The sequence below is a fragment of the Typha angustifolia genome, chromosome 9, assembly GCF_048772165.1.
Source record: "Typha angustifolia cultivar Huaian chromosome 9, ASM4877216v1, whole genome shotgun sequence".
NCBI lineage: Eukaryota > Viridiplantae > Streptophyta > Magnoliopsida > Poales > Typhaceae > Typha > Typha angustifolia.
The window spans coordinates 4,762,606-4,782,857 of NC_133247.1; the positions used below are offsets into that span (position 1 = coordinate 4,762,606).

Consider the following 20,252-nt stretch of genomic DNA (forward strand, 5'->3'; position numbering starts at 1 on the left):
GCACCAAATGTATGCAATCTTTGCAGGTATACTTAATTGGGCATGGGAATATATTGGAAGCTAAAGCTATGACTTCATCAGAGGCCTTTCATCATCAGTTACTTTCTTCAGCGACACAATTGTGTCAAAAGGGTAATAGGAACAGGATCTCTAAGATAACACAAGAATAGTAAGTGTGAGCACCTGCACAATTTTCCAAAAGCAGCCAAGTCATCCCAGTTAACGCAAAACAATGCCATAAGAATTCCTTCCACTAACAAACTATAACAACATCATCTTAAGAAAGTATAGAAGAGATGCTTAAAGATGATGGAAGGAAATAGAGATAAGTTTCTTACATCTGGATTAAAATATTTCAGCTTAACCATATATAGACAGCAAGAGGGAATTGCATTACATACAGCCATTTAAATTGGTGTTCCAAATTTGCACTCCATAGGAACAAAAGAGGGACCTTGTTTGAGAAAAGCTTAAAAAATGCCAGTTGTGACCATTCCATCTTAAGTTTCAAAAACTATCTTAAAGCTCCCTATTACTCTATTAGATGTGTATCCAATAACAACTAGAAATATTCCTTAATTCTATCTTTCGATATAATGGCTCACAACAAATCGGCATTAGCTATCACAGAGATTGCTTCATTAAGAAATCCCAAATTCTTGAACCATCCAGCAATTTAATGCTCTACCTTCGATTTATGGAACAATTGAAAAGGCTGCAGCAATATAGATGAATCTACCATCTCTCATCACCTTCCCAGTTATTCTTTTCCTTGGGCCCAGTTGGCCCTTCCTCCCCATACAACTCCACTGGAAGGCTATCAAATATATTTTCGACAGTGAACCTAAGATTGACTGGTAGAAAGCCAAGTATTCTGTCTAACTCTGACTTTGAATTATATGTGATGGTCGGACCCCACTCTCTCATGTACTGCAACCAGCATGGTTCAGTGATAGCATCTCCAAGATATTCTGCTGCTACAATTTGATAACTGATGCTGGAATCTACCAAAAATTTGCTTCGCGCAGCATCATTCCTCACTCCAATACCAAGCTTCTCAGAACCTTGGAGATAGTTCCCAGGGTGTGGAAAACTTGCATGCCCACTTTTTGATGAATAAACAACTGCTTTATTACCTGTGATATATTCCAGGCCACAAGCATCGACCCACACACCACCACTGTGCTGTGAGAAATAGATGCTCCAAAGTTCACCTGTAAAATTGCTAACTCGAAGTGTAAAATGCTCCCAATCTCCAACATGTCTTCCAATCTTGCTCATAGAGATGTTTGTCAACCCAATCTTAATTGTAGCAGGGCCATTGAATGGGCAGAAAACCCACATGGCAATATCTGTAAATGTTCCTCCTAGAGCAGGTTTTACATGAACATACAGTTCGGAGCTGTCTATGTTCCCTTGCTTGATATACTCATTCCGGTTATCATCAGGAAGATCTATCCAGTAATTGCCGTCATTTTCCCCACCAGCAGGCAGATTGGAGCCTTCAGGAAGTATGACCTCTCCCATTTTGACACCTCGTTTATGTAAAGTAACTCCATTCTCGAAAAACCATGAAACAGATGAGGGTAAGTAGATCTCCTTTGGATGGAAGAAAACAGTAGGCCCGTAATGCTTGATAAGTGCATGGATCTGCTGCAAGTTTGGCATTGCATGCAAAGAGGAGTCAAAGTTCTTTAAACAAGAAATGCTCATCTCATCTTCAATGCTCGAGTTGGTACTGCAGGTGAATGTTCCCAAAGAGACACCTTTTCCCCACATCCCACGATGGCAAGGTCTCACTTTCCAAATCTTGCATGGGAAATCAGGGAACATGGATTTCATATCTGCAATCATATCTGTAGATTCGCATGTATCTGTAAGATCACACCTTACACATCTAACAGCTTCAAGTGATGGCTTCTTGGGTCCTTTGGAGACCACACAGCCCAAAGCTCTGTAACCGTCTGGGGGTGATGGAAGCCAAAGGTAACAGCATTCCTCATTGTCATCTTCTGTCCAGCTACCAGAACTCCAAACAAGAGTATAATCTAGGGGCTTCCTAAGAGCTGGCATACCAGTACTTGATGGGATATTAGCCATTTCTCTTGCCACAAGAACAAAGCCTCTTAAAGGTTGATTGTTTGGTTGGCAATAATGACCGAGGCAGTAAAACCCATCAGGTACTTCTAACGGTTTATAGAATGTAGCTCCTCTACACTTCTCCTTTGGTGAAAAGCAACTCCATATGCTCTGGAACTGTGTAATTTCCACAACCTCCAATTCACCGATGCATATTTTTCCCTCAGCAAAGCCTTCACCTGTGAAATGGTTATTGTGCACATACTCAAGAATCTTACATTGTGAAGTAGAACAACAACAAAAGTGACAATGTTGTCATCAGTTATAGTAATAACAACAATGAGATAACCCAAAAGGTCAGACTACCTCCGAAAGGAAATAAAATTACCAAATTACTAAAGAACCATGATAATGAAGAACCCTGTCGTTATATTGAAAGAAAGTAAGAAACATAAGACAGGGCCTATGATCAATAAAATCCAATTAAGAAACCTATTAACCACTCTAACATTCCATATATATAACTGCATCCAGAAGTTACTATAAATTCAAAATTTTAAAATGGATAAAATAGCTGCGAATGTAATCTCTAAGAAAACACTAAAAGTGGGCTCGTTTGGTTCATGTATAAGGTTTTTTAAAGATCACTTTATATGTACATCTTAAATAAAATTAAGTACCCTATAACTTTACTTACATTTTATTATTTAGTTATAAAACATAGATAAAATTACAATAATTAAGTTGTATAAGTTTATGTAAGAATGTGTTTGGTTACTGAACTGTGAATATGTGTAGTTAATATGGAGTATGATAAAAATTTTGTCCATATAACACTTATCACGTGACATATTTTATACAAACTAGAATATACATAAACGAGTGTTGGTTTACAAAATATAATTTAAGAAATACCTTACTTATGAATAAGTAACTCTATCCACGAACAAGATGCAACCACCTAAAGCTTATCAAGTACAAAGAAGAAAGTAGGAATAAGGTAAACAATCCAACAGAGTAACATTATTCCAAATATAGCCCACAACAAATTTCAAAAATCCCACATGAAGAATCAAGAAGTTTTCACCAAAAGAACAAACTTTAATCGAATTACCTAAAGAACGTTTTAAATTAAAGACCCGCAAAAGAGATCACAACCAATCCAAAATTCTACTAACAAAATCCGAAACAAAACAAGCCCATTTGAACTCCAACCATTCAACCCAACTCAGAGAGAGAGAGAGAGAGAGAGAGTGAGAGAGAGAGAGATCACCTTGGGGCCACTCCGGGATGGGATCAGGAAGGTAAAACGGCTCCGGCTCTTCGAATCCGATATCAGAAGCTGTCCCCCTATTCCAACAGAACCAATTGCACCCATCCATCTCCTCCTTCCTCCTCTCCTCCTCTCTCAATTTCCCAAAACCCCGGAGCCTAATTCTACCCGCAGCCTATCAAACATCTCAATTGGGTCAAAATCCAACTTCCGCCAACTCCAAAATCGGATAACGACGTCCTCCTTTCCCAATCGGAGTTAGGTCTAGTAGGGTCACGAATGGAAAAGCGAGAGAGAAGTCTTCGGCAAGTTTGGAATTATTCTTCTTGCTCTCTCTTTCGCTTCGAATGGCGTGGACATTTTGGGAACTGTGAAGGATGGTGAAGGGAGGGCGAGAGAGAGAGAGAGAGGAAAAAAAAAATATTACTGGCGGCAAAGTTATACCGTAAGTTGTTCCCCCGCTCTTGGGTGAAATGTGAGCCGTTCGATTGCTTACGAAAGTTCGATGGGTGGTTTAGGATAAAGGCCATTCGAAGTGTACTCGCGAAGTAGCGTAACGGGAGAAATTATCTGTTGGTAAACTGGATGCCGTGGACCAATCGGAGTCATAAATTACATTTAGGGTGCATTTGAGGTGAGCGTGGATTCTCCCTCCTGCTCTGCATGTTTGACGTGGACATATCATCGTTAAATAATAATTAAGACATAATACTATTTAAGCGGGTAGAGAGGAAAAGTCAACGGGATAGGGGCATTTATAATTAAATTGTATTTAATTTATTATATAAAATTAAGTAGGTATATTTTCTAATTATACATAATTTATGCACGTAATGTACATTATAGCCTCTTAGCTTGGGTAAGATTTTTCATAAAGAGTATTTTGGGATAGGTTCGATACTTTGGATTTGATAAAAATATTTGATAATCTTCTTAGTATAGATATAAGTTAACTTAGGAGTTTGACGAAGTTTAAAGTGTGTTTAATTACTAGAAAGTGAATGAAGCTATGTTTATAGGTAAAAAAAAAGGTTATTTCTTTAATTTATTTGTTACACAAACGTTAGAAAAGTTTACTTTCTTCTTTAATCCGTCGATAAGAAGTCTTCTTATTGAACAATGGACAGAGATTTTTGCATCTTTGCTATGGACAGTTTGCAAGTCTCAAATTACCATGTACCCTATTGCCCAGGTATAATACTGATATCATAGTATTTTTGCTATTTTTTTCCACATCACTACCCAAGTTTGAGCATTATTATTGCAAGTTCAGATTCATTAACTTAAATATCAGTATCATTCGGTACAAAAATCGACTAAATCAACTATATCGGCCAATCCATCTCATCGAAGCGGTTCAGGATCTGCCGAAACTTAAATCCATAGTTGAAACCACTCAAGAAGCTATCACTCAAACTTGAAAATATAATATCGTCAGCGGCGCATTCGGAACAGAGCTTCCCCAATTATCATTACTGGAAAACCAGGTACTGATAATGCCACCACTGGAATTCATACCATGGGTCCATTTGTCCACAAGCCTGAAACCCAACAGTTCTGCAGTTGCGATCATTGAGCCTTCATCAACTCGACGTTGAATGTGGCACATAATAAGAGCCACCTTTGACTCCCCATTGTCTGGGCTAGATATCAGCTCCTTTGCAGTCTCAAAGAAAGGAAAGACAGAATCAGGATTATACACCACATCTGTTCCTATGATGACTTCAAAACCGCCTTCATGACTGCAAAGGTCCTTGATGGATTTCATGTCTTCTTTATTTCCCCATCTTAACCTCTTAATCGCCATTTTATTAATCAAACAAGCTTCCAGATTTGAAGAAATGTTTTGTCTTAGGAGGTCAAGTGCTTCTGTATCTCCATCTGTAGCGATGACAAGCTGTGCAAAATTGGCAGCTACCATCGAGCACACACCAGCAGAGCCACAACCCAATTCCAACACTCTCTTCCCAGAGACAATTGAAGGGTTCTCAGCCAACACGTTGCACATGAGATGAGCAGATTCCCATAGAATTAGACCAGTTGATTTGCATGTGTGCTGATATTCTTTTGCAAGTGCTTTTATCCTGAAGTTGTAGGTCTTCACTGTGATCTCAATAGTCTATGCGGATTAAGAAAAAACACTATGCAAAGTTATCTCACAGGATAATGGAATTAATTAAATTTCTCATTCTGAAAGCACAGATGTACATTACCTGAAGATATAGCATGCTAAAAGATATAAAGGAAAATAAAGTAGATATTCACAATATTCGGGAAACAGGTCCATTATATTATCTTCCCATAAAACGAAATAAGATACATATAGAAAATAAAAATCATTTCATAACCATACTTTATATTATGCAGTGAGTTAAGAAATGATATTGCTATTTTGTTTGTCTCTTAATTCTTGTAAAACTATCATGATTCGAGATCAAAGTTAAAAGTGAACTTCTTGTAAGTTAATTTTATCTATTTTCCCAATGATAATGAGATCCTATCAATCAACAAACATATGACCTACTAAAAGCATATAAATGGACATAGAAAAAGTTTTTCATGTCGACCAATCAACAGAACAATCAACTAACTGGTGTAGGAAAAATAAATGCATTTCAGAATCCATCTGCCAGTAGGTAAAAACAGTTACCTCATCAACCATCTGCGGCGTGCCAAACATGTAGCCAATACCTTCAGACAGGTCGATTTCAGTATCATTATAATCCTTCAAAGAAATATCAGTGGGGGGATTATGCTCAGAACACTCTTGATAAACCAAATTAAGTTTGTCAACTGATTGTTGGAGCCCGATAGAATCGATAGTAAAGGTAGCTTGAATCCAACACCTAGCAAAGATGTAATCATTATAAAGATAAACAAATGACAACCATTTCTGTACAAATAACAAAACTTGCTAACTGAGAAAGGATTTCCATGAAATATACATTTTTACAACATCACCATCAAGTATCTATTCTATATTCTATTGAATATTCACCAAAGCAAGGAGTATGATTTCATCAAGTGGAATTTTGTATCACGGCACTCCAAATAATCACCTATTCATCACCAATTCTAGTGACCGGTTCTCCACTTGTTTGTTGTGGATGCAGATTTCCTTGACATCAAATCCGTCTTTAGCAAACAAGTTTGTCAAGAAATCTTCTGAAAAGTAGTAGGCACGCTGCACAGCCACATATTAGCAAGTCATGGAATGTTAATAAACCACTCAAATTAGTACAAAATCTTAATCATGTTCATCGTTCACTTACCGTACCATCGCCTCTGACATAGAAGTTCTCACTAAGTTGTTGCTCTTTGAAAATCAGCCTTTCCTGTATGTTGTAAATCACAAAGTAACAGCTATTCATATTTAACAGTGGATTTGAAGCATGAAAATTAAAGAACCTTAAAAGTCCCCTTTTACTTATCCACCCAACACTAAAGGCAATTATAAAGATTCTTAAAGTTCCTTGAGAACATGCCAAGAGTACTCATTTAGTTATTTTACTATCTTAATGGTTTCTTTGTCAAAATAACTCCTCAGAATGAATAAATATCTATAGTTTTGCTCTCTATAAAGTTTCGAATCATTCTGTTAGTTCATTCAGATTGTATAGAAATATATTATCTTCAGGTGTTCAATTAGTTCATTGTTTATAAAATTTCAGAGATGTTATATTCAAAATGATATATTGGTGATATAAGTACTTTTCTTAAGATTATATCAATCTTTTACATGATAACATTCCAATGTTTACAAAAGATCTTAGGGAAGGCTATGACCATCTTAACAAACTTAATGAACTCATCAGTTTTGATGATAGAAAGATGTTCTTTGTCTGTTTGCTGATACAAATAGATTTCGTGAGGATGAAAGTGAAAAAAAAAGAGAGATTTAATGAGGATAATAAAGCACCAACCTGGGCAAGGTCACCAGAGGCATAATCCCGAAAAAGCACACAACCATTTTTCTGTAAGTAGTAGAGAGCACAAAATTAATGTTTCCTTAAAGTATCACACTATACCAATGAGAAGTGAATCTATGATATTTCAAGCAAGCTTGCAAACAGAACTTACTTTAAGAATCTTTCTAATGTTCTGCACAACTAAAGGCATCTTTTCTGGTGCAACTGCAGAGAGTACAAACACCTACTTAATCTGTTAGTTTATTGCTATATATTAACACCTCAAGAAATTAAAAACGCTTCAAGCCAATCAAAGGTATCAGGTACAGCTATTGAAATAGCAGTATGGGGGTAGAAAATTTTCATTCAGTGTTGTGTTTAGACAACAGGAATTTTATAAGAAAATAGAGCAGAGAGATATCAGTCAATTACCATGGTTACAATGTCAACAGATGAAGGTTCTATAATCTCGCTAAGGATGTCCACTGTGAGATCACAGACAAATGCATTTATCTGATCAGCTGAAAAATCCTTGTGATGCTGCAATGGAAATAACAACTAAGCAAAAGAGAAGAGCCTGTCCTTGAATTATACTAGTGCAAATAAAGAATAAGTAATAGCCCTGCAATGGCTTGAATGAAATGGAATATCTCAACTGAGAAGTTACATGGGACCTCAGTAGTATACTATGACATGACATGAGTTATACATTATAACATGACATAGCACCACTTAAGTGTAATGCCTTGTCTCTGAAGAAAGGAAAAGAGAGCATTTTGTGATCTAATTGTTCCAACAAAAAGAATGTAGAAAATATAAGAGAAAGATAGGAAAGAATGAAAGAAACCTTGACTAGATCAACGGCACGTGGAGAAAAATCACATGCATGGACAAAAATATCCGGGTATGTAGAAACTAATGGAAAAATTGTGTTTCCAGCTCCACAACCAACCTGCCATTAAATTCAATCAGATATACTCAACGGGAAGTGGCAACGAGGAGAAACTGCATGGTGTGAATAAGTAGACCACCTATCAGTAATAAGTTAGTAGATCATGCAAGCAAATAACTAGAGCAATAAAACAAAAGAGCTTACAGAGCATAACATAATTGCACATAGTTTGTACCACTAAATAACATCAGAAACAACGATGCTATTGAGAAACATTAGTCTAGAAATAAGGATGTTTGAGAAAACAAGCTGTATAGTGTACCTTTTTTTCCAAACTACTAAAGGATGAGAAAACAAACTGTATACTTCTTCTCAAAGTTCACACTATTTTCATGTAACAAATCCAAAATTTCCACATATCTTTAGCAGTTCCCTTTCATTACTCTCTCGCCCTATCTGTCAAATTTACCTCTACTTTGTAAGATGTGCTTGCTCTCACTGTCTTACATTAGCCTCAATATTGATAATCTCTAACTGTAACTCACCTGTACCAAAGTATCAAGCAAATAAAATTAAGATCTAACTTGTTCTAATGAGGTCCATTTTTTCTTTGAATAACTTAATTATTCTATGAACAAAAAAAATTTATCAATTTATCCCACCAATAGCATACCACGAAGGATGTCACAATGTGCTCTCATTGTTTTATCCTAAAAGGTCACATCCATAGCAAATTAGACACTAATGATCTTAAACAGATACCAAAAAACGCAAGTTCTTCTATTCCTAACATAATGAATAGCGTCAACTGACAATAATTAGTTGTTCACCAAACCCCGTCCTAATGGTTGTGAAATATGATAATAGAGTAAACAAGAAGACATACATTTAACTCAATACTACATAAATAAAAAGAGAAAATATTCAAACATAACAAGTTCGAAATTTATGCAGTAAAGGTATACTAATGGCAATAAATATTGGGTACCTCCAAAACCACAAGCTTTTCCCCCTCCCGAACCTGGAGACACAGAAAACATGACGAGATTCCAAATGGGTACCTCAAAATTCAAACAAAAGTTTAGGGGAAAAAAAGTTCCTTCCCGTGTTAACAATTTATATATCAAACCTGGAAATAGCGGCCCCATTCCTTATCCAAGTAGTGCCGATCCTTAAAGAACTACCCAAATCAAAATAAAATCTTCAATAACTAATACTTGGCAGCATACTGTACTCAAACGATCGAAATTTTAAATAAAGAAAAAAAAAACAAAGAAAACCTTGTCTTGGTGGCGCCGGTAGAAGACATCCCAGTACTTCTTGGCATCTCTCTCATACTTCTCTGCTCCAAAGAACAAAATAAGAGCTCAGAACTGCTTTTAAAAAATAAAAAATAAAAGCCGAGATTTTTATGTTTGACGGAATCGATTTACCTTTCCAGAAAGGAGTGACGAGTCTCCCCGAGGAGGAGGACGAAGAGGAGGAGTATATCTGAATCTTCTTCACCTCCTCCTCCGCCGCCATCGCTTTCTCGAAGTGAACTAAGCCGTCGTGCACTCGAGTTGGGACGTGGGAGAACCGCGGGGTTGGAGCCTTATTGGGTTTTGATTCGGGTAAGGCTGCAAGTGGATCGGATTTTGTACCCGGTCGATGCGGATTAGAGTTAGGCCGCTATCTAAGACGACGCAACTTGAGCTAACTTTAGCCCACGGGCTCATTTCTTATAAGCTAAAATCCAAGAGTATTATGAAGGAAATGGATAATAAGAACTAAATTGACCTCTAGATCTTCTCTCTCCCTTTTCTCTCTTCTTTATTTTGTTATTACTTCTTTGCTTCTTTATTATCCTAATCAGGCAGACAAGAACCAAGACATGTTAATTAAAGAATAAGATCCCTACATTTTGCTTTCAATACCTTAAAGTATTATGTCATTCACTCTTGTAATAAATAGTTATCATATATAGATCAATGACCTTATTACCCTTGAATAAGATTTTCAAAATTGAATCAAAAGTATAAAAAAAAAATCAACTCGAGCAATTTTTAAGACATTAAAAGCGAAATTCAGAATCAAATGATAAATACTCATATAGTAGGACGGTAATGATAATAAAAACAGAACATATGGTATTTTAATACATTTCCTTAAGAATTATAAGAGAAAGGCGATGTTTATCGAACTGCCTGCTTCCTTAATGGCCAAATTTAATATACAATCTTCCCGCTGGAGTACAAGAAATCACAAGAATAATCAAAAGCCTATTGTTATCTTCCATGCATAAATCGAGAGCAAATAATGAACTAGTAGAAGTCTTTGTGTACATATATAAACTTACAAACCAATTGTATTGGCATCTAAGGAAACACTCCAACCATTTCTCAAGAGGTACATACCATCTATCACAATTCAAGAGTACGTACAACACTTCATAAACTTAGCTTTTGAGAACACTTATCACCTATGCTGCTTAATTCATTAATCCCAGAAACAAAAGCTCCACTGAAACATTTCAGAGAGAACAACATGCATTAGGAGAGGAGAAAGAAGAAGAGAAGGAAAAAAAAAATAGTTTGGAGAATTTAAAGAGCCACTAGATCTAAGCAAGAAGCCAGAAGTTCTTGTGAGTCTTGGTATTGAGGAGATAGCCAGCATTCTGGCCCTTCTTCTGAACTCCAACACAGAGACACTTGCTGTTCTCGATCAGGAACTCTGCTGTATCTGTCCCTCTACTTGATATGCTTCCACTTAGCTTGCAGCTATAGCAAATAAATAGAGTAAAAAAGGCATCATAATTTTCATTTTTGGAGTAAATCTACCAGTTTATTCACAATGACAAAAAAGAAGATCCTAACTATTTCCAGACCAGCAATAGGGTTTGATATACGCAGTGGAATTCAAACTAATCCACAAGCATATGCTTATAGAGTAGAGATATATTATTTGAAAACTCATGATTTGATAAATCACATTATTCGTGATAGATTAATGATGGAATAGAAATAGCTCAAATGGTACTTTCATATCATATATTTACTTATTTAAATCTATGAAAAGGAAAGTGAATAGAAATTTGCTTTGAAATGGCTAACATAACAATGAAATGCCCATGTTTTGCAGGGTATAAACGTACTACATTTCACTTGGACTTTGAACCCCAATGAATGCCCATGTTTTGCAGAAAATAAATGTTTGTAACTATACTCACACAAGCACCATTAGGTTCATCCACAATCAAGTTCCTAAAAAACTTTTCTGCCCATTTACAGGAAAAGATGCACAAGCAGTAGTTTTTCGAATCGAATAACTAAAATACCCTTTCTAAGCGGTTAATTGTTATAAAAGTTACACATTTTCATTCTTCTGTATTGAAAGAGCATACTGGACTAGTTTGATTCAATAAAGTACTCGAATTGATGTATCCTTTAATGTGTAAGACAGTCTTTGTATACTGATGTCCATTATCCAAAAGTAAGACTTGGAGGAGGAATTGATATTAAGAAGATAGTATTAAGCACCGTATTTTGCAAGTTCTAATAAATCTCATTACTGTCATTGGCTCGGAATTTTTGTGACATTCTTTGAATCAGCTAATTGACCACATATATTGTTTCTTCTTTATTTCTTTTCATTGCCTGAAGAAGACAACGCGGGAGTGTTCGGATATACTCTATCAACTGCAAGTTACCAGAGTGTGCTATAATATATAAAAGATTTTGTCTACTTTTCTCTATCAGCTCAAGCTCCCAGAGAAGATGGTGAGTTAATTTGATTTAGAAAAAGTTAAAAAGATGGTGTAAAATTCCTTTGTAAACTAGAACTCCCTAATTAACCAAATTAAATCTCTTCCATCTCTTGCCTGCATTACTCTGTAAATCTAAGCCATCATTATTGCCAAAATATGCGACATTTGCCTAACATTCTTATCAATGCACTAATCCTCTTCCCCAAGTATCAATTATTTGTAACACATCATAAAGCCAAACAATTTCTAAGACGAATCATTAAATCAAGCAGGTTAATTATCGCAACAGCTCTTACCCAAGAAACAAGGAGGAATTCCTTCGCTGCCCGATGACGAGCAGATCGGCGCCGAATACCTTGCTCTGCATAAGAATCGTCGCCGCCTTATCCTTCCCCTCCATCTCCACCCTCTCCACCTGCACCCTCACCTTCGGCTGCCTCGCCTCGCACGTCGCCCTCATAGCCTCCAAGAACTCGCACTCCCCTCCGCCGCACTCGCCCTCTCCGGCGGAGGAGCTCGCCGCCACCACCGCGGACGAGGAGGAGGCGGACGCAGGGCGGCGGAGGAAAGTGGAGAACGCCCCGCCCCCCGCGCGTCGCGCTGCCGGGGGCTCCACGTGGAGGAGGACGATCTCGTCGTGCTCGAGGACGGCGTGGGAGAGGGCCCACTCGAGCGCGCCGGCCGATTCGCGGCCGTAATCGGCCACCACCATGACTCGTCTCTTTCCGGCCCCGCAGCCGCGGCCGACGTCCATCGCCGCCGCGGCCGCCGACAAATACGAAGAAGGGGAGACCTCTGGGTTGATGGGGTGGGGGTAGGAGGGAAGGGGAAATGGGATGGACGTGGTGAGTTCGTCGGGGTTTTGCTAAAATTGGGAGGGTAGAGGAGAGGAGACATTTGGGCGGGAGATTCTGATGGGTGGTTCGTTGGAGCTGAAAGCCTGAAACCACGAGACCCTGTCAACGCCACCGTGGACTTCTTATATATATAGATGTATCCTTCTGTTGAGAACTTTACATATAACACCCTGCAGTTTAGTGGAATATGAGTTTGAATATTTGCAAATAAAACCCAGCTTCTCCGCTGAGTCGTGTTCGGATCTTGTTTTAAATTCACATGGCTACGTCATGTATTAATAACCACGATCTAATCAGTAAGGACTAAGGATCTTACCCAATTTAAGAAGTTTGGCGTACTCTAATTAATCATCTAATTTTTTATTTTTTAGAGAAAATTACAAGTAACACCTTACATTTAGACTATATTATAAAATAAAATCCTCTCTTTGTATTATCTAAAATAAATACCTCAAATTTGCTATTACAAATATTACTAAAATAAGGCTTTCAAGAATCTAATCAGGATCTAAGACAGATAGTAGCCAAACCATCTCTAAGAGGTAATTCTCCTGGACTAAAATGTTGGTAATTAGCAGACAAGTATATCAGTAATTATGGACTCTAAAACTCACCTAAGCGGGAATAAATCCGTTTATCATGTTGGTCAAAATCTGGGAGTCAGACTCGTTGAGCCGGTGTTGTACAGATATGATCATCGGGCCGAGTTTTTTAGGCCAATCATGCTTAAGTATTTGTTCATGGCCCGACCCACCAATCACTCGAGTCGGGCCGGGTTCGGATCGAGCTAGAATAGTCTAGCCCGTTACCGCCCGTCAGCCCGTAAGAGATCGGGCTAGCCGATTGGGCCAGGCCGGCCCAACTCACCAATCATTTGGCACAATCCACATTTTAGCTATTTTTAGTATTTGTTCTACTATTAGTTTATTTTTAAAAAAATATTTATGTTCCTCTATTTAAAAATAATAATCATAAATTAACAAAATTTAAATGTGAGCTTAAAAAAATTGGTACAATATTAAAATTTTAGTTGGCTTTTACTGTAGCAAAACAGGTAAATACTATAGCAGAACGAGCGGGTCTAGTTACGAGCCAAACGGGTGAGCTTTCGGGTCGGGCTGGGTCAGATTGGCAAAGGGCTAGCCTGTGCCACCCATGGGTAGTTCGGGCTCAGGCCGAGCCGGGCCTAAACCGAGTTCGGGGAGGGCACGGGCGGGTTAGGCCGTTTGATCGCGTCTAGTGTTGTATCTTTAAAATCTTTCATGGCCTCTAGTCCTTCTAACCACACACCTTGTCCTGCCAAATGTGAATTGCTGAAATAGACTCTATAAGAGATATTGTGTTTATAGTTTGCCAAAGTCTGCACTGCTTCTTGGAGGCTTACTTCTTCTAAGGTTTATAATATCCTCATGAAGAGAGTTCATTCAAATTTTACTTTGGCATATGGAAACTCCCAGTTAGGGGTGTAAACGAGCCGAGCCTGAGCGAGCCGGCTCTAGCTCAGGCTCGGCTCGAAATTAGTTTCGAGCCTCACAATGTTGCTCAGGCTCGGCTCAACTCAACCCGAGCCTGAGCAAAGCTCGAGCTCGATTAGAGGATAAGGCGGTGGCGACGTGGGCGGTGGCGACGTGGGCGGCGGCGACGTGGGCGGCGGCGACGTGGGCGGCGGCTTGCCGAAGGAGTCGGAGACGAATGGAGGAGGCCGACGACGGAGGAGGAGGCCGACGACGGAGGAGGAGGAGGAGGCCGACGACGGAGGAAGGTGTGGCGCCGTGGTGATGGTTTGCCGTCGTTGCCGATGGAGACCGACGGGGAGGGAAGAATGAAGGTGATCGGGTGGATGAGGGTGAGAGTGAAGGTGAGGGTGGGGGAATTGATGATGGGGAAGGTAATGTGATGGGAAATGTGAAGTAATTAATGAGGGTGGGGTAGGTGAGGGTGATGAATGTTGAGGTAGGTTACGGATGAGAATGAGTTAGTGAAGGACACGTGGCAATATTTCCTTATGCCACGTGTCCTTAGTCATAGGGACTCAGGCTATCGAGCCTATCGAGCCGAGCCTGAGCGAGCTGGCTCCAGCTCAGGCTCGGCTCGATATTAATTTCGAGCCTATTATAATGGCTCGGGCTCGGCTCAACTCTGATCGAGCCGAGCCGGACTCGAGCTTCACCCGAGCCGAGCCCGAGCCGAGCCCGAGCTGCTCGTCAAGCCTGACAGCCCTACTCCCAGTGCCTTCAAAGGTGAAAATATTTCGTTGGCTGGCGAGCTGCAAACAAAGAGACTTCACATTAAAGACTCACTCAGGGGGTATGGGCATGAATATTGAAACACAATTGGAGGGCTTTGTGGTGACCATGAAGAATCCCCACCTTTCATCTTTTTCTCATGGTGTCGCTTTGCTCTTCAAATCTTTCAATTCTTCTTCTACTCGAGATTGAAGATTCCATTTAGCATTCCAACCTGTAAGGAGTATTGGGATCTAATGGCGCAAAGAGAATATCAGTGGAAGAACGAAAAAATCTATTAATGTTTTTTTTTTTGCAATAATACAATTTTTTTTCTTGTAACATTTTAACCGCCTCAAGTATCTAATATTTCTTGCAGGTACCTCTAATTTTTCTTTCTTTTCCTTTCTTGACCAAAGTTTTTAAGCACAAGATCAATTCATTAACATTCACTAATTATAATAAGCTAGTCTGATACAAAGAGAAGAGGAGAGATCCTTTCGAACTCCGTATTATAGATATATAATAAAACAATACGATAGAATTGCATAATATGATCAAGCGTGCACCTCGAGATCCTCTCTCGATATTACGCTCTTTTTAAAAAACATTCAACTCTTTAATAAAATCGACCACAATACTATTAAGTAAATGTCACTTAACAAAATTATTTTAAGAGTACTCAGTACGTGAGAGACCTGACATAATTGAGTCCAAGCACAATCATACCCTCAAACAAAATACTAAGACTACTAAGTCTTCGCCTAAACTTAACGCCACCATCACTCCATGCCAACCTCCAAGATTCACAAACCCAAATCCCACGCTAAAATATATTAATTTGAAAAACCGTGCCGATCAAAAGTGACTGACGTAAAGTGCTTTTTACATCCATCCATCCATACTGGTGAGGATATGTACCAACTTAACAAATATCTAAGGAGACCATGGAATAACTATTATGATACACTATTGCGATTCTTCACGCTTTGTCCTTTTTCTCTGATTTCAGTCCAATCACTTTCCACTCAGACTTCCATGACTTCAAAAACTTTGTTCTCATTTCCGCACAGGTTTCCACTTAAACTTTTAATTGACTACGTACAGTACTAGTTGCTGCACTACAAATAGTAGCAATTATTTCCAAACATCTCACCGTGCAAATGGAATCTTCCTCTCTCCTCCTCTCTGTCCTTTCTCTTCTCCTCCTCTTTCCTTCTCCGGGATTATTAGCATCAATTTCTCTCGCTACATCCGAATCCGAAGCCGATGCCCTCCTCCATTGGAAGTCCACCCTCCTACCCCCTCTACCCTTTGCCCTCCTCTCCTGGAACTCCACCACCTCTCCCTGCTCATGGCATGGAATCACATGCAATATCGGCTCCCACGTATCCAACCTGAGCCTCCCGAGGGCCGGCCTCGTCGGCACGCTCGCTGCCCTCGACTTCTCGGCCCTCCCCTCCCTCTCCGTCCTCGGCCTCCGCCACAACTTCCTCTCCGGGGTCATCCCCCCGTCGATCACCAATCTCTCGACACTCTCCTCCCTCGACCTCTCCCACAACCACCTATCCGGCGAGCTCCCGCCCTCCCTCGCCGCCCTCTCACGCCTATCAGAGCTAGACCTCTCCGGTAACAAGCTCACCGGGGGGATCTCCCCAGTGATGTTATCCAACTGGACTAAACTCACCTCCCTCCATCTCCAAGAAAACCGGCTCACTGGAACTATTCCGGCCGAAGTCGGGAAACTATCCAGACTCCGCGTCCTTCGCCTCTTCTATAATAGCCTAACTGGCTCGATACCAGAAGAGCTCGGGGAGCTCACCAGGCTAGCGGTGCTGGATCTTTCGGGGAACCACCTCGACGGTGTTATCCCCCGCTCCCTTGGTAATCTCACCGCCATCACTAATCTCTTGCTCTACAGTAATCGGATCTCGGGTTCTATTCCTCATGAGCTAGGGCGACTTAGCTCCATGAAGGTCCTTCTTTTCACCGAAAACAACCTCACAGGTCCAGTTCCTGCATCATTTGGCAATCTTAGCCAGATGATGTTCCTAAACTTGGGATCGAACAATCTCTCAGGTCCCATTCCTCAAGATATAGGGTTGCTTGATAACCTGATTGATCTCTCTCTCTACAACAACTCTCTCACTGGCTTTATACCTTCAAGCCTAGCTAACTTGACCCAGATCGAGATGATCTTCCTAGACAACAATTATCTCACTGGACCCATCCCAATTGAGCTAGGGGATTTGGGGAACCTAGTGAAGTTGGTGCTCTCCAGCAATTCCCTGGCTGGTCCCATTCCATCTAGGTTAGGTAACCTGGCTCAGCTGCAAACTTTGTACCTTATTTCGAATCACTTGTCTGGCTCCATTCCCATTAGTCTAGGAAACTTGAGCATGCTCGAGTCGTTGTCTTTCTACAACAACCATCTCTCTGGATCCATTCCTCCTGAGATGGGAAATCTTGTAAATCTCCACGATTTTATCATTTCCGTCAACCAGATCTCCGGCGCGATCCCGCCGTCGTTCGGCAATCTGATTTCCCTGACGTACCTCGAGGTTTACAGTAACCGATTATCCGGCCCTTTGCCGCCCGAATTAGACAACCTAACGAACCTTGTGTCGCTACAACTGAGTGAGAATAATTTCTCTGGTGTTCTGCCTCCAAATGTATGCAGAGGAGGAGCTCTTCGCTGGATCTCGGTGAATAACAACCAGTTCGACGGTCCGGCGCCGCCGAGCCTGAAGAATTGTACTAGCTTAGAGAGGGTCAGGCTAGAATATAACCAGATCTCCGGGGATATCTCCTCAGTGTTTGGAGTGTATCCTAATCTATATTACATTGAACTAAGCTACAATAGATTCTACGGCGAGCTATCGGAGAATTGGGCCCAATGTCGCAATCTGACATCTCTTCTCTTGGCGGGGAACATGATCTGCGGTGGAATACCGCCCGAGATCGGGGACTTACCGATGTTGGCGTCGCTCGACATCTCTTCGAATCATCTAATAGGAGAAATACCAAGAAAACTAGGTGCTCTAGCTTCTCTCCTTGAATTAAACCTAAGCAGCAACCAACTCTCTGCCCAAATACCTTCTGACATTGGAGATCTAGACAGCCTAATTACTCTTGATTTGTCAAGTAACAAGTTAAGTGGAGTGGTTCCTAAAGAACTTAGCAAATGCACCGGATTGAGACTATTGAACTTGAGAGCAAACGAGTTACATGGAAGCCTTCCAGTTGAGATTGGAGATCTAGTGGCCCTGCAAGATTTGCTTGATCTAAGCTACAATTCACTCACGGGATCCATTCCACCACAACTTAGCAAGCTAAGTATGCTGCAAAACGTAAACCTCTCACACAATAACCTAACTGGCTCCATCCCTGCCTCCCTCTCAAACATGATCAGCTTGGTCACCTTCGACTTCTCATACAATGAGTTAGAAGGTTCACTCCCCGCAACGCGATTCTTTTCGCAAGCGCCGGTCGAATGGTTCGAGCACAACCCTGGCTTGTGTGGTGTTGTTCGTGGTCTACCTCAATGCTTGTTGCCTAACAGACCAGTGCATCGCAAGAAAATTCTCCCCGTAGTTATACCTATCTCATGTGTTACTCTACTATTAATCGCCATCGGAGTTGCCTTCGCGCTCCGTGGGAGATCGAAACCCGCAAAGGATGAAGAAAAGAAGGAGAGTCATGAGACGAATAATTTGTTCTTGGCACTGAACTTTGACGGCAAGGACATCTACGAGAAAATTATTGATGCCACTGAGAACTTTGATGACAAGTACTGCATCGGAGTAGGAAGCTATGGTAGTGTCTACAAAGCACAGCTAAGAACAGACCAAGTAGTAGCCATCAAGAAGCTCCACTCACTAGAAGGAGAGCTCGTCGACGACCGGGGATTCGCGAACGAGATCAACGCGTTAACCGAACTAAAACATCGGAACATCGTCAAGCTGCACGGGTTCTGCTCTCATGCTCATGTTAGATTCCTCATCTATGAGTACATTGAGAGAGGAAACCTATCAGATGTGCTAACAAGTGAAGAAGGAGCTAGTGAGTTGGAATGGAGCAAGAGAGTGAGTATTGTGAAAGATGTGGCTAGTGCTCTGTGTTACATGCACCATGACTGTGATCCGCCGATTGTGCATAGAGATGTAAAGGGGAAGAACATACTGTTGGACATGGAGATGAAGGCATACGTTGCCGACTTCGGCGTGGCGAGAAGTTTGAAGCCGGATTCATCGCACTGGAGCTCGGTTGCAGGCACATTTGGGTACATGGCTCCAGGTATATATATATATATATATATTTATATAAGCTAACGCATTTGGTTTTGATTTGGATTCGTTTTCATCATATTAGTTCCTATACTTCAGCCTAATTCCCCTTTTTATGCATGGCCAAACAGAGCTTTCTTACATGGCGAAGGTAACAGAAAAGTGCGATGTATACAGTTTCGGCATTGTAATACTTGAAGTGATTCATGGAAGCCATCCAGGTGAATTCCTCTCCATGCTGTCATCTCGAGATGGAGAAGTAATCCTAAACGACTTCTTGGATAGCAGAATCCGACCTCCAACTCCTCAGGAAGCAAGTGAGGTGGAATTATTGGCTGAGGTTGCACTGGAATGCGTGCATTCGAACCCACAAGCTCGACCAACAATGCAAGGGGTAATTAAACAGCTGGGCTCAACCAGGACTCAAAACTTCTCCAGGAGCTCTTAATGGATGGATCTGTAAGGATAGGTCACAACTCACAATTTTCATCACTTTGGTTACGAGAAGAGGAAGAATCGACGAAAGAAAAATGATCCTTTTCTTTTGATCTATGTAGTAATTATTTCTTTCATAATATAAATATTGGAAAGAGATCAGTACTTGTGTGGAAAAAAAATAATTTACGACCCCCAAAAATAATTATTGACACATAATGTTAAATCGGAAATGGCCAAATTAATTATAGTATTACCATATTCTTATCGACGGATAAAAGGGGGAAGATTATAACTGCTTAGTTCAAAATTAGTGACAAACATTATAGGATATTAAAAAACAAATATAGTTTTGATCTAATTGGATATTGCCCGAACATAAAAATAGTCCAAGAAACTTATTTTCAATGGAAGAAGTCACAAAGATTAGGTCACTAGTGTCTAAGCACTGTACAAAAATTACTTTATTTTTTATATTATTTATTTTATGATTAACATGTAACGGGTACTTGAAAGTGGTGGTCCAACTTACGAATCACCTGCAAGTTGCAA

The 20,252-nt window shown here is 40.2% G+C and overlaps 4 protein-coding genes across 4 annotated transcripts; 1 reads left to right on the forward strand and 3 right to left on the reverse strand.

Annotated features, from left to right (window-relative positions):
* Positions 1-312: 312 nt before the first annotated feature.
* On the reverse strand, positions 313-3,740 carry LOC140767215 (hypothetical protein At1g04090). Its single transcript, XM_073107055.1, has 2 exons — positions 3,353-3,740; positions 313-2,318 (listed from the first exon to the last, which is right to left on the reverse strand). Exons 1-2 carry the CDS (start codon positions 3,459-3,461, stop codon positions 736-738), a joined length of 1,692 nt encoding a protein of 563 aa, XP_072963156.1. The 5' UTR covers positions 3,462-3,740; the 3' UTR covers positions 313-735.
* An 869-nt stretch (positions 3,741-4,609) lies between these two features.
* LOC140767691 (uncharacterized) lies at positions 4,610-9,713 on the reverse strand. The gene is made up of 12 exons (XM_073107686.1): positions 9,586-9,713; positions 9,433-9,494; positions 9,282-9,332; positions 9,141-9,173; positions 8,108-8,212; positions 7,693-7,800; positions 7,433-7,504; positions 7,276-7,326; positions 6,625-6,687; positions 6,412-6,536; positions 6,003-6,198; positions 4,610-5,471 (listed from the first exon to the last, which is right to left on the reverse strand). Exons 1-12 carry the CDS (start codon positions 9,674-9,676, stop codon positions 4,764-4,766), a joined length of 1,665 nt encoding a protein of 554 aa, XP_072963787.1. The 5' UTR covers positions 9,677-9,713; the 3' UTR covers positions 4,610-4,763.
* A 689-nt stretch (positions 9,714-10,402) lies between these two features.
* LOC140767553 (uncharacterized) lies at positions 10,403-12,813 on the reverse strand. Its single transcript, XM_073107512.1, has 2 exons — positions 12,194-12,813; positions 10,403-10,911 (listed from the first exon to the last, which is right to left on the reverse strand). Exons 1-2 carry the CDS (start codon positions 12,649-12,651, stop codon positions 10,752-10,754), a joined length of 618 nt encoding a protein of 205 aa, XP_072963613.1. The 5' UTR covers positions 12,652-12,813; the 3' UTR covers positions 10,403-10,751.
* A 3,329-nt stretch (positions 12,814-16,142) lies between these two features.
* LOC140766841 (uncharacterized) lies at positions 16,143-19,899 on the forward strand. Its single transcript, XM_073106502.1, has 2 exons — positions 16,143-19,275; positions 19,397-19,899. The coding sequence occupies exons 1-2, from the start codon at positions 16,143-16,145 to the stop codon at positions 19,711-19,713; spliced, it is 3,450 nt and encodes a 1,149-aa protein (XP_072962603.1). The 3' UTR covers positions 19,714-19,899.
* Positions 19,900-20,252: the final 353 nt, after the last annotated feature.